This window comes from Bombus huntii, chromosome 4 (assembly GCF_024542735.1).
Source record: "Bombus huntii isolate Logan2020A chromosome 4, iyBomHunt1.1, whole genome shotgun sequence".
In the NCBI taxonomy this organism is placed as follows: domain Eukaryota; kingdom Metazoa; phylum Arthropoda; class Insecta; order Hymenoptera; family Apidae; genus Bombus; species Bombus huntii.
The window spans coordinates 5,356,590-5,372,707 of record NC_066241.1 but is presented as its reverse complement, the minus strand read 5'-3'; the positions used below and the strand labels follow the sequence as shown (position 1 = coordinate 5,372,707).

Here is a 16,118-nt window from a genome sequence, read left to right as displayed (position 1 = left end):
TCTCGAAGAACGCATTGCTGTGAAGTAGGAAAAATTTCGCTTTCCTCCTACTTCGAACTTCATCTCGATAATACAAATTCGTCGTATGCTTTTATTAAAAAATGGTGTAGAATAATTATACTTAATGATCGAGAGCCGGTATCTGTTCGATTTTACATCATTCTCAAGAATTTCATACCTCAAGCTTTAATTCGCTATTCGCTATTAATCATTAGCGACACCGTTGAAGACGTTGCTTCATTAATTATAAAACCATAGAACGTTCTTTTCATTTTACGACAGACTGTGACGACGAAGATCTCTTTTACTACCAGTTCATCGGTCACCGTGATAATGAATCTTCTTTCTTTCGCTGGGGGGAGGGGGTAGAAATAACGCAGGTAAAGAGATATCGTTATTGCGCAAACAAATTACTCGAACGTTGGATTTATTACGGGACCCATTCTTTTGGATCATCGCACTCGAATTAATTTTCCTCGAGAGAATAATGCGACCTGTCATTGCCCAAATTAAAGTTTCTCGACCGATTTATTAAACAGGAAGTAGGTAAATTTACAGGTAACGTGGAGGAACAATCACCGTGTTCGACTCACGGGCCGAGAAACTTTCGACGTGCACCGGTTAAGCATACTTCGCGTCAGTCCTTGAGAGAAACTCGGTTTCCTGCACTCTCAACCTTTCGATCCTCGAAACTGCTCGCGAAATCATTCGAGTCTCGTCGTACAGACGATTTCGAAGCTGTCGTATCGTATTTTCAGACACGATTTCGCCGTTATTCGCGTTTAGACGTTCGTCGTGAATATTTCAGAACGCGTTAAGCTGAAAAGATTCCTCTCGCGTCAAGGATGAATTGTGTCCGTACAATACAATTTGTGTTTACTCGAGTCTTACACTTACGCGTTTGATCAGGCTGATTGTTTCGATAAAATATCGTTCGAGGTACAATAGAACTGCATTTATTGGATAAATTTTATTTAGTACACGATTAAACGAAATATCGATCGAATCCACTTATGGATATGAATTCCAATTAGTTAAACGAGAAACACATGCATAATGAAGAGAATGATAGTAGGGAAAATTAGTGGACTCCTGTTACGTTGTTACGTATATTCAGTGACCACTGTTTAAAATGTCATGGTCTATGCTTATCGCGTAAATTCGAAAAGATAGTTGATCCTTACCGATATCAAGAATATTAATTAAATCGAACCTTTTAGAGGAAGAATAAAATAAAATCTTTTAGAATCTTGAATTGAATATTTATATCCAGCATCTTTCTTATTGTATACGTACGAGTATATATTCTACTCATGTTCATAATTAAACCTTGTGTGAATAAAAACGTAGACTGAATTAAAGCGCGATATATCTGAGAATCGATTGAAATTAAATTGATCGAGATGCAAATGATATTTAACCTTCTCAGGGATTTCTTCCATATTTATCAATCAACTTCGTTCCGATGAAACATGTTTCGCAGTCGACAATGATTGTTTAATCTTCCAGCGTATTTACAATTTACAAGTCTTCTACCTAGTCAATTTCGCACTCCCATTTTGTTAATTCCAGAGATTCTCAGATGTTACCGTTTTGTCATTCGAAAAGTTTCTCAATCTTCGTCCATCTTAATAACACTCGAGCGCTCGAACAAGATAATAATCTCTCGGTACAGTAACTACAGTATAAAATATATGAAATACATTCATGGAATACACGTTTTCATTCGCGAATACAAAACAGGAATTTCCTACTACTTTAGTTCGAGTTCTGCTAGGAAATGACATTCTAATTTCAACAAAATTTGAAATTATGAAAGCTATGAACGGAATTCGTAGCATTACGAATTACCATGAGAATCTTGTATTCGCTTTAATGATAGAACCGACGTAAATATACCGATCGAGAAAGCGAAGATGAAGAAGGAATCTCATTCTTCAAATTTCTCATATCAAAAAGACAAAATCATCCTATTTCTTAAAAAAAAACACACCGTGACAACCCTATAGAAATCTTTTGAAAAATTACTAATTGGTTATTTCGACTACTCTGTTGATTTTAACGTTAAGTATTTGCAAGCATCGTGTGCAAATTATTGTCGCTAGCATCAGAGGAATTTTACTCTGCGATCGTGCGATATTTCGTTAGATTCCTGAACATTCGGATTGCACTCGTTGGATTTTTTGACGTGTACTGCATAGGGCAGACTTGGTTGATTAATAATAAACGCATCGCGAGTTGCTACGAGCTGTCAAAACGGCGGACCATTAGCGTGAGACTGGTAAACTGGCAAAGTGACGAACGTGTGTGGCGGTTCGTTGAATTAATAGATGCCGCGATACACGTCAGTCTGTTAATGCAATCTATGTACGAGCTCGTCACACATACTTGCCATTCTCTTGCATGCGCACGTACACACGCGTGTCCATGACAACGCGATAACATTGAAATTTCAATTAAATGGAGACCACGCTGATCTGTTGCAAACATTCGTTCGTTTCATCTTTTACGTAGAGAATATCGAAACATCGCGTTATACTTTATCTCGAGTTGTTTCAGCAAAGTCTCTTTTAATCTAGAATATTATTAGAACCTATAAACTCTGTCTAGTTCCTAAAAGTCTTCTTTTCGGGCACGAATAGTGCTATTTTGTATTTTAAATACTCGTACTTTAGCGAAGATCGCACGATTGAGGTTAAATCGACGAGGTAGTTACTGGTACAATCTTCTATAAGCGGCGTGCTCGAAGGAAAAGAATATTCGAAAAGCGGTGTCGTTGTAACTTGTAATTTATCGATGCATCGAGGGGCCCGATTAAAGGCAGATTCCGCTCTAAGTACGTCGTAAAGCTTGATATATGTGGACCCGGTGCGGAAACGCGTTCCCGATATTCTACACGAGCTGAGATTTTGCCGAAGAAACGAATATCTCACGATTACTTAGCTCACGCTGCATGCTGTTTGTACTCCGATGAGATACGGACAGGAATTAAAGGCCATCCTCGTTTCACGACTCGCTCGAAATGGTATCTACGTAGACACGATCTCGTCACCAGAATATAGAGAAATATTCATTTGAGAACCGACCGCTTGGTATTCCGAAGGAACAGATAACGTTATATTTCGAATTTCCATTCGTTCTACGATCGCGAGATAAAGAGGAATCGTTGAATGTAATGAAAATATTCTTCAGGGTATGCGAACTTCTCATAAGGAAAATTCTACTTCCTTATTGGTTCTTTAATTTCACTACATAAATGCACAATTAACGTGTATTTCAATTTTCAAATATTTATATTCTCAAGTATTCGAATACATGATATTTGATTGTTTCGATGTATCGAGTTTCGCAGAACGCGAATCAACCGTAAGCACAGCCTAAGCGTAAAGAACGTATCGAGATAGAAACGAATGTTCAATGTAGGATAAAAACCCAACTAATAGACAGAATGGATCCTATGCGTAAATAAGGGAGAATACAACATCTACGGTACGAATCATTTCTCAGAAATCTCGTAAATACGTGTAACATGGACCACGGTTGGAAACGTGTTGGTGGTTCAAATGTAGGTAAGCGTCGATCCCCTGTCGCGAGGAAAGGAACGGGAAAGAATGGGTCCTGAAAGCTTTTTTCAATTGAGTGATCTACCACCCATGGCTTCCACGTTGAATCACGTGGCGTGCTCATTGATTTCGTGGAGAAACACTTTCAAAGAGAAACTTCCTCTTGGGAAGAATCGAACTTACAAAGTAACCTTTTCATCGGAGACTCGCCAGCCACGTTTCCGCGCAGCACTGAAACTCGTGAAATTCGAATTAACGAAGGCTAATTGATATACATTAATTTGGTGTCGTTGCAAAAACGACGAATACCAGATTCGAGGCTCGTTAAGCGGTGTTCAGATCTACGTAAATCAGAATTATCGCAAATCGACGGTCGGTTCAATGCGCAATTAATCATCAGCAACGCCGATATCAACGCGAAATTTCGCAAGCACGCCCCACCCAGCTGGCGGCTACAATCAACACGATTCAGTCGACGAGAATTTACTGGACGCCGAGGACAGAAATTCGTCGGAAACCGCGACGTTTCGTCAGCCACGAAGAGAATACAATTTTATTCCGTGTGCGCTCATTCTCGAGCTTCGCATCTTACGAGATTGCTTGCTCGAGAACGAATCGATCCGATAGACCCGACGTTAACCCGATATTTTGGAAACGACGTTCGCAACTTTGAACGTACGCGAACGTGATAGCTGGATTTTTCAGTTAATTCGAACTATTTTCTGCTGCCATACCGGCAACCTTCAAAGAACGTGCTTTAACGGCGTCTGTCAGCGGGCGTTAATGCGTTCTAACGATGGTCGTAGTGACACGGAAAGCGTAACTCGTTCGATGGAATTTCACGATAGCATCGCGTAAAAGTCCTGTTGCTTACCGTGCACATATATCTGCGTGTATTTTATACATCGGCGACAAACGTCACGCGTAAGTAGTAATTTTCAGAAGCTTTCCCCTATGACGTGAATATCGTCGACGTCGTCGTGACGAGAGTCGAAACAAGGATACCCTTTTCTATCGGAATATTTCACTTCGCTACGAGATCTGATCACGTTTAAGCGCAAGGAATGTACAAGAGGAACACGATACGAAGAAAGTGTAGATGAAGTTTGGAACCTTTCGCTGAAATTTAAACGTGGAAATTTAGCGTGGAAAAGATATTCGCGAAAAGAATAGCAGATCCAGCGTGAGAATTATAGGGAAATTATTTAACATGGAGTACGACATGGATTCGAGTCGACACGTATTTTTACATTATTTATATTTTGTCGATTGTAGTACGTGAATTATATATCACAAAAATCTGCATTTTATTTCTTGGATATAACTTACATTTCATATGTCAAAAAGCAAGACAATTATTTGTTAGCATACGGCATTGTGCGGAACGAAAACCGGATCCGAAGTGAACGTGTTGACACGCTAATACTTTTCGCCTTCTGTATTTCTCGTAAAATGCGTAAGATGCAAATTGCTTAGATTATTCTAAATGGTAATTTTAGCTTGGATGTAGGAACATTGGTGTAGGAAACATTTTTCGGCAAGCGAACTTTTGTATTCTCTGGATCTTCCATAGATGAACGACTCACGGAATCTCTCGTTGGTTCTTTTCAGAATTTTTAGAGCATGTTGCAGCCAAGTGGCACAACCCATTTCCATTCTTTGGCCAGGTGATTTTAAATTTCGTTTCCTCGTATAGCTCGACTCGTGTGAAATTCGTGAAATTCTCTTCGAATTTCGTAGAACAAACGATCGAACGATTTGAAAGATCACCCAAGATCGAGTAACGTTTCTCTTCGAGTCTTAATTTCGAAAAATCAATTTCATCGGAGATCCAATCGTTCTACGACTACGTGACACAAATCGGACGAGAGGAGTTGCAGAAATCATATAAAATTTCAATTCTTATTCAGATAGAACACGGATATAACTTTTTCTAGAAAGAAAATATAAAAGCATAAAAAGAAGTATACTTGTTTGTCCAGCTTTCACGAATTCCTTTTCTCTTTCTCTCTCATCTTGCGTAAATACGTAGAGTGTTGATCGATTAATCGTTTCCTAGATAACTTGGATCAACGATCAGATTCTGCAGAAAATCAAAATACGCTTTAATTTAATACCTTAGAAATTGAATCTCGCGATTTGTTTGGGAACGTCATGGCTGAGATACGAGATTTTGGATAACGTATACGAAGGATATACGATGTCAACAAATTCTCTTGCAGGGAAATAGCTTCCCTGCCATAAATTAGCCTCTGTGCTCGTTAACCCGAAGCACAATGCCCCGAGACAGTGAACACCACCAGAGCGCGCTTTCTCTTCGAATAAATTCGAAGTTTCGTCGTAACGGACTGCTTGAGCAACTCGTTTAAAAGAAACCCCTTTCCTATCTACGCCAGTTTGATTACCACAACAATACGGAAGTTCTTTTTCGGCTAGGAACGAGCCAAGTTAATCACGACACCGATACCACGAAACTTGGACTCAATCGATCTTCACCGCACTCAGCGAGAAAACACTTACGAATTCTCTTCGTAATCGTGCCGCGAAACAGCTACAATGGCCGTAGAATCTTTAACCATCCCCGTACAATGCCTCTCAGAATGCTTCGTTTAAATAAACGATCGTTATCGATTCGATGGATTGTCAGGATCGAAACAGCTGTAATTAGGTCACCGTGTGGTATTACAATCATAGACACAACGTCGTATGCTCGTTCCGCTAATTAGATTCTCCATCATCTACGTGACGATGACGGTCTATTACAACGAACGACGTCTTCAAGCTTCGAAATAATCAGCGATTCCGAAATAATAAATTGACGCGCGAATAAAATTATTTCCCAACGAGAATTAATTAGAAAGTTGGAAAGTAATCGAAAAGTGTAATTGTTTTGAAATTGCCGCGTCCACCAAACGCGATTGGAAAGTTTCTGTTAACACGTCGAAACGAACACGGAAGGTCCTTAATCGATTATTCGCTCGCATGACCGCAGTTCTGGAAACGTTTCACAATGGTTGTTTCTCGTTGTTAGACGACTCGTGATAAGTAGGAATTTCGAGAGACGCCAGGATAGAGAGGAATCGAAAAAGCATTTAATCACGGTGTTCGCGTATCGAAATGGACGTGCTTCTTTCGCGGTGAAACCATTGAAAGATGGATGTTGCAATCGCGTGTTTCGTACCGGACCGAATCAAATTATCTCGAAATAGGATCGTAGCTGAATTACGGGACTACGTAATCCGCGGTGGGTCAGGGTGCTGGACTTGGACTGAAATCGCGGTTTCCTCGGTGGTCAGGTACGCCATGTCGTGTTCCTCGTCGTTAACGCCTTTGTTAACGAGCTGGAGGATTTTATTTCACTGCCGTGGAAATTCTTCTCTTTATTTTCTCACCTTCCTTCGGATCTTTTCTCGTTCTCGGAGGTTTTCTCTTTCTCTCTTCCGTTTCCTTCGTCTTAATCGCTTAGCAGGTCGATTAATTAACCGCGTAAGAAATAATTAAAAGATAAGAAAAGGAACGGAGAAAAAGTATGGCGGTGGCTCGCGACGCAGATAAATCGCAACTGAAAGCTTCGCTAATGAATTACAACGTCGCTTTATATTTTTTTCTAATTAATGGACGCCATCTATTAAGCGCCGGAACATCGATGAATTGCTTTGTTTCGCCGCCCTTCGCTCCTCATCGTTCTGTGTTACGCGCCCTTGGCTTCTCCCCTCTTTTCGATTCGCTACGAATGGCCCTCCACGGTTATTGTTCAGGTGAGAAATTGAAACGAACAAACGATAGCGCCGGAGGTCGTTCGAAACGATACTCGTGGTTACCACTTAATTCATTGTACCCGAGCTCGTTTCGTGTTCAAAGTCGGCTGCACAACGAATCGACGTTCGCAGTCTCTCAGAAAAGTATTTGGATAGTTACAGTAGAAAACTTTGATCGATATATTTTACATATGTAACGTGGTCGTATTTTCATTCTATGAACATTCATGCTATGTTTACGTCGACGTTTATTTGTCAAATATATTTGTGATCATTGCGTATGTTTTCAATGAATATCTAATTGTCTGGTTTCAAAATGCACGAGTGCAGTCAAAATAGCTGTGTCTCGTTACAGCGCTAATAAAATTTTCAAATGTTTCATACGGCACACAATATATATTCATGTAAGGTTTTTTACATATATCAAAATATTTTACGCGATCCAGCAAGAAAAAGTTATAATTCGTCGGTTTCATTCTTAGACAAAATAGACGCTTGTTGGATTTTATTGAATTTTTATTAAAAACAATGCTTCGTCGTTTTATTCGTCGCTTTCCGATTTGCTCCGTCGCTCGAGCAGAATGAGCAAAAACGATAGGATAAGGAAGCTTGCGTTAAGTCGTATTAAACGCAGCTCGTATTTTTCGACTATTATTCCGCGTCACTCTTCATAATCGTAATTTACGAGCAGCTCGGAGTTTAAGTAACCATGGAAATATGGCCTTTCCACGGTTTCTATCTCGTAATCCGACACATGGACCTTCTAACCAATCTGCATGGACGGCATCTCACCCATAAGGATAAAAAATCACAGTGGTTCGTGAAATAAACGGATCCAAGTCGACCGTAGATCTCCAAGGGAAAGGTGCCCGAAATCGATCCACGCTCGAAGCTTCGTCCGCAAAATAGCCGCAACGATTTGTCGTGGCGATTGCTCGGAATAAATTTCCCAAGCGATCGCGACGCTTTTCGAAATTTATCTCCGCCACTGCATAGATTTATTTGCGAAAGAAGGGCGGCGTGCACACGCCGCTACCGCCAACGAAAACGTTGCGTCACGCAGCTAAATAATCCCACCGGCGGACCAAACAAATAATTCTATCTTGCGAAACTTGTCCGCTCGAATGGGACTCGTTCAACGCTACCGATGCGAACTTACGTATTTATTGCTATTAGCAGTAAAACGTAATAACCACCCGGCAAGAAACCGTCGCTCGAGTGATCGCTGAAGAGATGAGACGAAGAATTCGCGGCTGAAGGAAGGTATTTATCGAAGAATTCGTTATTCGTCGTGAAAAACCAAGGAAAGTCCGGTCGAAGAATGCGAGTTCTCCGTGGCTCCTTTCACGCAGCTTCGTCCTTGGATGAGAACGCAGGATTCTCGCGGGATGCTCGCGTATCGTAAGCCAGCTTCGACGAATCCGCCTTTCGTATCTCGTTCTTGCTCGTCCCGTTTCTGCAGATCATCTCGTTGGAAGTGGCTGGTACGCTGATTACTTCTGTCAGTTGCATCGCTGTGGCGAATCGCAACGCCTGAAAGCAGAATCGAGAGATCGTCAGCGCTCTGCGAAACTTGCAAAGCTATTCAGCGGTATGCACACAAGGGACTCACGTGTGTTCAATCGTGTTTCGTTGATGAGATCAAGCTATTGACGTACGCCGCGTGAAACAGTGTTGGTTGAACAAAGAGAAGGGAGTGCAAACGGGTCGGTGCACGCGCGTAGGGCAAAGGGTGTCGACTACAATGGTCGTTGAATCGCTCGGGAGTCAGATCCTTCCTTCGCGGTTTCACGCCCAAGAGAATGTTTGAATTGCCAAGCGTAAATTAGGGGATGACGAGAGTTTGACGCGTTCAGTGTTCTTCTTTGTTGGTTTTTTCAACTTTTAAATTTTTCTTATCTAATTGCTATTATTACTCTTAAAGAAAGCAATATCTTCTAGCCTTGTAAAGTGTTAAACGAGAAACGAGGAAGATGGAAAAATGCGAGTAAAAGTTAGTGCTACGTAAAACAATTACGAAGAGAATTCGATAACTTTACAAGGTTCTTAGGATAATTCTTTTGTGAGAGACGGAAAGTTACAACCTTCGCAAACTCGCAAAGGATCTGATGCAATTAGTTTCTTGGGCCGATATAAACGCGTTCGAGGCGAATTCATTAAAAAATTGTATTTTTCGCAGTTTCCTCAAGGCACCACTTAACTACAGAAAAATCCGCGCAACCAGCACCATTTCCAATCCTCGTAAATTACGAATCCGGACTACGAGTAGATAACGTTGTTTTATGTTATCAACTAACCTTGTTCCAGTTTAGACAGACTTTCTGCGCACCGTTCAGCCCCGCTATTTGTTGCTTATTTTTATCTCTTCGTTTTTCACCGTTTCCGTTTAACCATCCGATAAAACTTTCCTTAGTCGATGTTTCCGCGTTCAAGTCGTTTAACCACGTTCTCTATGTAAATCGGCCACGAATATTAAATACAACTCGTTCTAACAATGAATTTCTTACACGTATTAGGTTGTCCGAAAAATTTCTTTCCTCTTATAAGGAAATAATAGACGCACAATGTTTTCTGTTTTGTATTAGTTTATTGAATTATGCACGAATATAACAATAGAAATAAAACGAAATGGATCATACCTAATTTAATAAAATAATATAATACAGATATTATTGTTCATCTATTATCACCTTATGAAAGGAAAGAAACTTTTCGGACAACTTGATAGTATTTTGAACGAATAAACGACCACGTATATTCTAATTTTTATCTGTTATGTTCGGCTGCAAAAAATTATGGTTGAGCGATCTTGTGTAAAATCGCTGTATCCCATTGAAACGCTTTGGTCGATGTGAATTCAGCGATGTGATTCAGTGGACAATTAAAAGTAATTTCAAATCGAAAAGTTATCAGAAAGGTTTCGCTATCCTGTATAGCAAGTTTTTATGAATAGGTTGAATAGGATTGAACGTTCGTACTTTCTACCTATCTCGCATTTAAATATACATATTAATGTTTTTATCGAAAGAGCTACGCCATTTCTACTGATCAAAGCCGAACTTCTCTGTTTAGTCGCTAAATTTGATATTTATTTGAAAGTAGTATTTTCTCAAGTAATATTTTACTAAAGTTTATCCCAAAATAACCAGCAACCACACCATTTAACAGAATATATCGGTAGTTGAAAGTGCTATAAATTTTTCGGACAACCCAACACAACGACCAAAAGTTCGATCTCGTGGAAATACAATGTACCACATAGAAAAAGCACAGCAGGAATAGAAATTGCATCCATCGAGGTGAATTTTTGACCCGCTGAAAACCAATTTCTAGAGTAGGTAAGTAAACCACGAACATAAAACAGGAAAATAAAATCGAAAGTATGTGCGAGTAACGCGAATCGTTCGAACCGATAAAACATACGCGCTTTTAACGAAGCGCAACTCGAAAATGCTGAACGAACAAACGCGATTTCGCGATGTACAACTCAAGTGCAATTTGTTACAATGTCTACGAATTTTAGATACGCGATCGTCGAACGATGTAGCTTCGTCGTCGAACTTGAAAAGCGATTCGCACGTGGCCGATTCCTGGACAATTCGATTAGTTTCTGCGCCATCAGTCGCGCTACAGCCACCCACGTGACTTATTACAAGATTAAAAGTAGCCGAAGGGCGAAAAAACTTGTCCAATTGCGAGGCTGTCTGTCGCTCGCGCAAACAGGACCCTCTAATTCGCCGCCATCCCGCTTTTTCCGCACTCTCGAAACGACATTTATTTCCGAACTTCATCCCCATTCAATTACGCGTTTCATCCTAGTCGTTTACGGAGAGTTTCGTCGCGCTCGCTTTCCACGAAAATTGAACGGAAATTCGCCAGTGGACATTCGGCTACAATTCGTTGCTACGTCCTCGTTAAGAACGTCGAGGACGTGTATATTGCATTGTTGACGACAACGTTATATGAGACTTTAGGCGAAATGAAATTACAAAGAGCGAAAAAAAGAAAAATAATGGCACACGATTAAAACGAAGAAGATCCAGGAGAAATCGATTTTTAACAAATGCCTATTTACTATTCTACTTTTAAGAAGAAATTCATCTTTTAAGAATTAACAGTCAGTATAAATACTCTGGTGACCAAAGGTTTTGCGACCGCCTGTAAATTATAAAATTCCGCGCAACTCAAATTTCGCGAAATAAGATATTTTTTATCAGAACTTTGTTACTTCGACAAGGAACAGTAAAAAATTGTTTAAATTGAAAAAGTATCGCTCTCTAAAGTACGAGCAGTGAATGAAGTTTTTGGTTCGACGGGAGTTCGACTAAGTTTAAGCGTAGCGGAATAAAGACAGCCATTGTAGAGAATCGCTCGAGTTTGATGGTTTAGGAACAAGCGCCAAACTTCTGTCTCGAAAGACAAACGACCGGGAGAAAATATAACACCAATGCTTGAAATCATTTCGGCGAAAAATCGAATAATCATACACTCGTTCGATTCACTCAATTACTCTAGTCTTTTCGCCTAATTCAGAACTATCGAGCCAATCTTTTCGACTCATTGGCGTGCATAATCGTTTACCAGATGGTGCGAACTATTGTGGCCTTATATTCTTATTAATTCAATTGTTTCGTTAATTGTACCTTTCTCTAAATTTTTACGCTCCACAGAATATTAATATGCCAAAGGATGAAAACGTAATCTCCAGTTTTCTCATCCCGTTCTATCAAAAGTTAACAATGAGTTTGGCAAAAGTTTGCTACGAAAATTCTATGGAAAGTAAGAAGATGAACAAAGAACGCTTGTGTAGTCAATTCTCGAGTTCACCGTAAAATTTGCCCCAGTATTCGGCATTCGCCGAGACTGCTGTAAACATTTAACGAAGCCATTGGCAGTTGTCCAATTCCGCGGAAGTTGACTTTCGTTGGCTGAATACGATTGCCGTGCGGTTATAACTTAAAAGTCATTACCTTTCGTCTGTCCCTGTGGGCAGAATACAGGATCCAGATAATGTAGCACACCATTATTATGGCCGGTATGCTGACACCAGCTATGGTGGACGCTTCCCGTAAGAGTGCATGATGCACAGCGAGTAGCATGATTGCCAGCACAGCTCCACCGGCGACGTATCTTCCGGTCCGACGCCGTTCCTCCTATCGACAAATAGCAAATATTCAGACGATGTTATAATTAGACTGCGAATTTTTATGGGAACTCATATTTTTATGAAAATAATTAAGAAAATGAAACCTAAGCGAAAACTTGTTTCAGCTGTCTAAGAATTTGTAATATAACGAGCGTTGTACTTTGAATATTTCATGTATCTCTGCATTTTGTATGCTTTCTATGTATATCTGCAAACCTTTCATAAATTCATAAAAATTCACTGACTATTTATGATTCTTCCCACGACTGTAGGTATACGTCATATTTAAATAGCGATCGCTTGAACACCTGCTACAACGAAACGTTAAGATATTACTGGACTATGGTTATTTACAATAAACGAATAAGCCCGACCTGGCCTTATTATATAAGATATAATAATATTCATAATGTGTACATTAATACTAATTAACCATAATGTGTACAATATGGTTCAGTATTATATGTCAATATTAGAAGACAATTCTTTCTGCTTGAGATTCTGTGATGGATAAGATTCTTGTAACCGACGTTTTGCTGCACTTTGTCCAAAGATTTCTTCATTAGCTTTTCGCGTGTCCCGCATGAAACTTTCGCGATGGTTCGTTTAGAAACGTCCCGATGTAAAATGGATGGTGATAAGATCGGTAACAGGAGGATGTACATGAACGATGCAATAGAAAGATTATGGTGCAGATTCTAAAGGAAAGATAGTGGCTTTGATGCTGACAGTAAATCTATGAACGCTGATTGATGAAATGGGAACAGTAACGCGCTTGAAAGCAGAGTAAGTAAGTCTCTGGAAACGGAGTTGTAAAGAGAACTGGTCTCTTAAAACAAAATCGTATTAAAGTAGTATTGTCCAATTAACGCGCTCGCTGTTACTGACGCAACCGCTAAATTTTTCATGCATTTTAATAAACAGATTTAGGAAAACAAGCATAATGGTAAGCAGTGAGGTTGAAACAATTGGCTAAACCAAGAATATTTCTGACAAAAAAGGTATATTGGTGAAGATGATGTTATTCGTTAAAGTAAAACTGTTCCATCTCTTGGTAAGAAGCATAATTCAAAAAGTTCATGATCCGAACAAAGACTTTCTAAATTCGGTTCTATATCGAGAGATATAGTCATATTTCCGTGACAATAAACGTATTAATGTACAACACGCAGAATTAAAAAATGCACAGATGAAGAAAGGTACGTAAGCGGCAAACGTAAAGTAAAGATTTTCTTCGGGAACTGCATGGAAGAATCCCTGATACGCTTGATTCTCAAGATTCAACGAGGTCAGAGGATGGTTCTACGAATAGAATAGGAGAAAACCACGAGTACTGGAATTCGGACAGTCCGTATTAAATTTTGGATAACGGCGGCTAGCGGAAGTGACAGCTCCATTTCCATTCGTGCGACGCCGATGCAATTTGACCTGTCGCGCAGCTACTTTGCATTCGGTGCGCAAATGCGTCCATCCGCACCATCACTGATATCCTGACGCGTTTTCCTATTATTATCGTATTCAAATCGAAATATCGCCGGATATACACAGTCGGCACGCTCCGTCGCTGATCTATTTTGCCGTAAGTCGCGCACAAGCGGAGGCGTGCCTCGTAGATACGCGAACGGTCGTATCACATGCACCACCGATTCTGAAATGTGTTTTGAGGATCGAATTCCCGACCATTCTTCCCATCGTTTTATTCGTTGAATATTTATTCGTTGTACGAAGTATACTGTAACATGCGATACCTTTCGGCATAGTTTCTCTTTAATAATTTAATCTGGTTTGAAGAAACTGTTCTTTAGATGAAAAAAGAAAAAACGAAGAGGAATCTAAATTCGATATCACTCGGCTTGCTTATCATTAAATCTTTGCGTAAGATGGACTCGATGCACGAAATATCTCTAGTAACGTTCAAAGACAAAATTGCGCGCTATTTCACTTTGGATTTTCGTATTTACTTCTTAACTGAATGAACTCTGCATGGATTTTTTTTTATTTTTTTTTTTTTTTTTTTGATAGTTCAGCTTGGTTAGAAGAATCGTTTCTGTGAACGAAAACAAGCGATATATGTTGCCAATAGTTATTGGTTTAATCGTAACATTTAGAGATATGGAAGTGACGACGTCGGTCTTAATAGAAGCTACAGCTGGTACGAAAAAGCAGCGAAAGAAATTATTATAAATAAATTTTTAAATAGAAAGAGTTAAGCAGGGAAATGGATAACGCGTTAATATCTGTAACTGCGTAATAAAAAATATTACATTTATACTTAGCAAATTTCCAAATTGGGTAGAAAATACCATAGGGACACGGTTTCCTATTTCATCGCAGCATATGACCCGCTTCCGTACGACTCGTGTTATGCGAAAGCGAAGGATTAACGTTAACGATGCGACTATTCCTGTATTTTTATTTGCGAGAAGCATTCTACATGGAGCAACATGCGGAGGACAGAGAAACCAAAGCTTTACGGACTAAAAAATATTGCCACGGTTAAAATATTACGTTCTAAGAGCTTCGTTCGTGAAATTACGTTCGTGCGATATTCGCGTCTGCGGTGAAGCGTGCACTGCGTCGTTCTTCTGTAACGTACAAGTACGAATTGACTAATTTTTCATTCACGAGCGAATGTTTCAAAAAAATAAAAAAAAAAAGTTCGTCTTATAAAATTCACATTCATAGCGTAACGTTACGAGAACCAGATGGCTGTCTAGCGAGGGAGATCTGCGTTCGAGGTTGCAGAGAAGTTTACACGGATCGTTGGAAAAGCTGAAGGGATCGAAGTAGGACGCATGGGACTGGAACAAAAGTCGAATGGAACTGTACTAAATTTCGAATAGCGAAGTTGCGGGAAAAGGTTCGTGCCCAAACACCTTTTACGAAACCTTTTCCCTCAACTCTGCTCTTTCGAAATCACCATCCCGCTAATAATCGTTTGAAAATATCGTAACTAACCGAGGTTGCAACAGTATCGAGGGTGTCCCTTGAAGAGGACTCGTTCGATCTGAGAGGCATGGTCCTGACAATGACATAAATCAGCTTCACCGACAGATTTAAATAATCCTCAGGGATAGGAAGGTCCCGGTGGATTCGAACTTTATTCTTTCACGAACATAGATCATCGATACTCCCTCTTCGCGATTCAATCTCCCGGTCGTTCTTCTCGATTCAAGCGACGACATGAATCATTGCCAGCCGAAGGACACCTTGCAGCACGACCAACACTCTCCTGCCGTGCATTTTATTATACACGGTATTTCACTTGTCTGGTATTGCAACTGGTTTCGTTTTCTTTTCTCTCTCTCTCTTTCTCTCTCTCTCTCTCTCTCTCTCTCCCTCTCTCTCTCCCTTCGGTCGACAATCGTCGAAAATTTTTACGACGGTAGGTACGCCTGAGGAGATGCCAAGAATTTCGCAGCGAAATTTACGGACATACCCGCCGTTAAATTAAACGTCGCGTATTTACGGCCGCTGTGGTTTAATTAGAAAGATTACGACGGTTGTAGTTTAATTAAAAAGATTACGACGAAGGGGAAGAACGCGAGTCATCGTGGAAAGTCTTCAAGTCTTTCGTCTCGATTCATCCGACATTCATACGCTGACAGATGTAATCACTTTGAAACAACAGACTGGACTAGCAGAAATCAC

General features: G+C 40.0%; 1 protein-coding gene across 1 annotated transcript; it reads right to left on the bottom strand.

Moving 5' to 3' along the window:
- Positions 1 to 7,639: 7,639 nt before the first annotated feature.
- Positions 7,640 to 15,485, bottom strand: LOC126864510 (uncharacterized). Its single transcript, XM_050615923.1, has 3 exons — positions 15,426 to 15,485; positions 12,292 to 12,474; positions 7,640 to 8,854 (listed from the first exon to the last, which is right to left on the bottom strand). The coding sequence occupies exons 1-3, from the start codon at positions 15,483 to 15,485 to the stop codon at positions 8,666 to 8,668; spliced, it is 432 nt and encodes a 143-aa protein (XP_050471880.1). The 3' UTR covers positions 7,640 to 8,665.
- Positions 15,486 to 16,118: the final 633 nt, after the last annotated feature.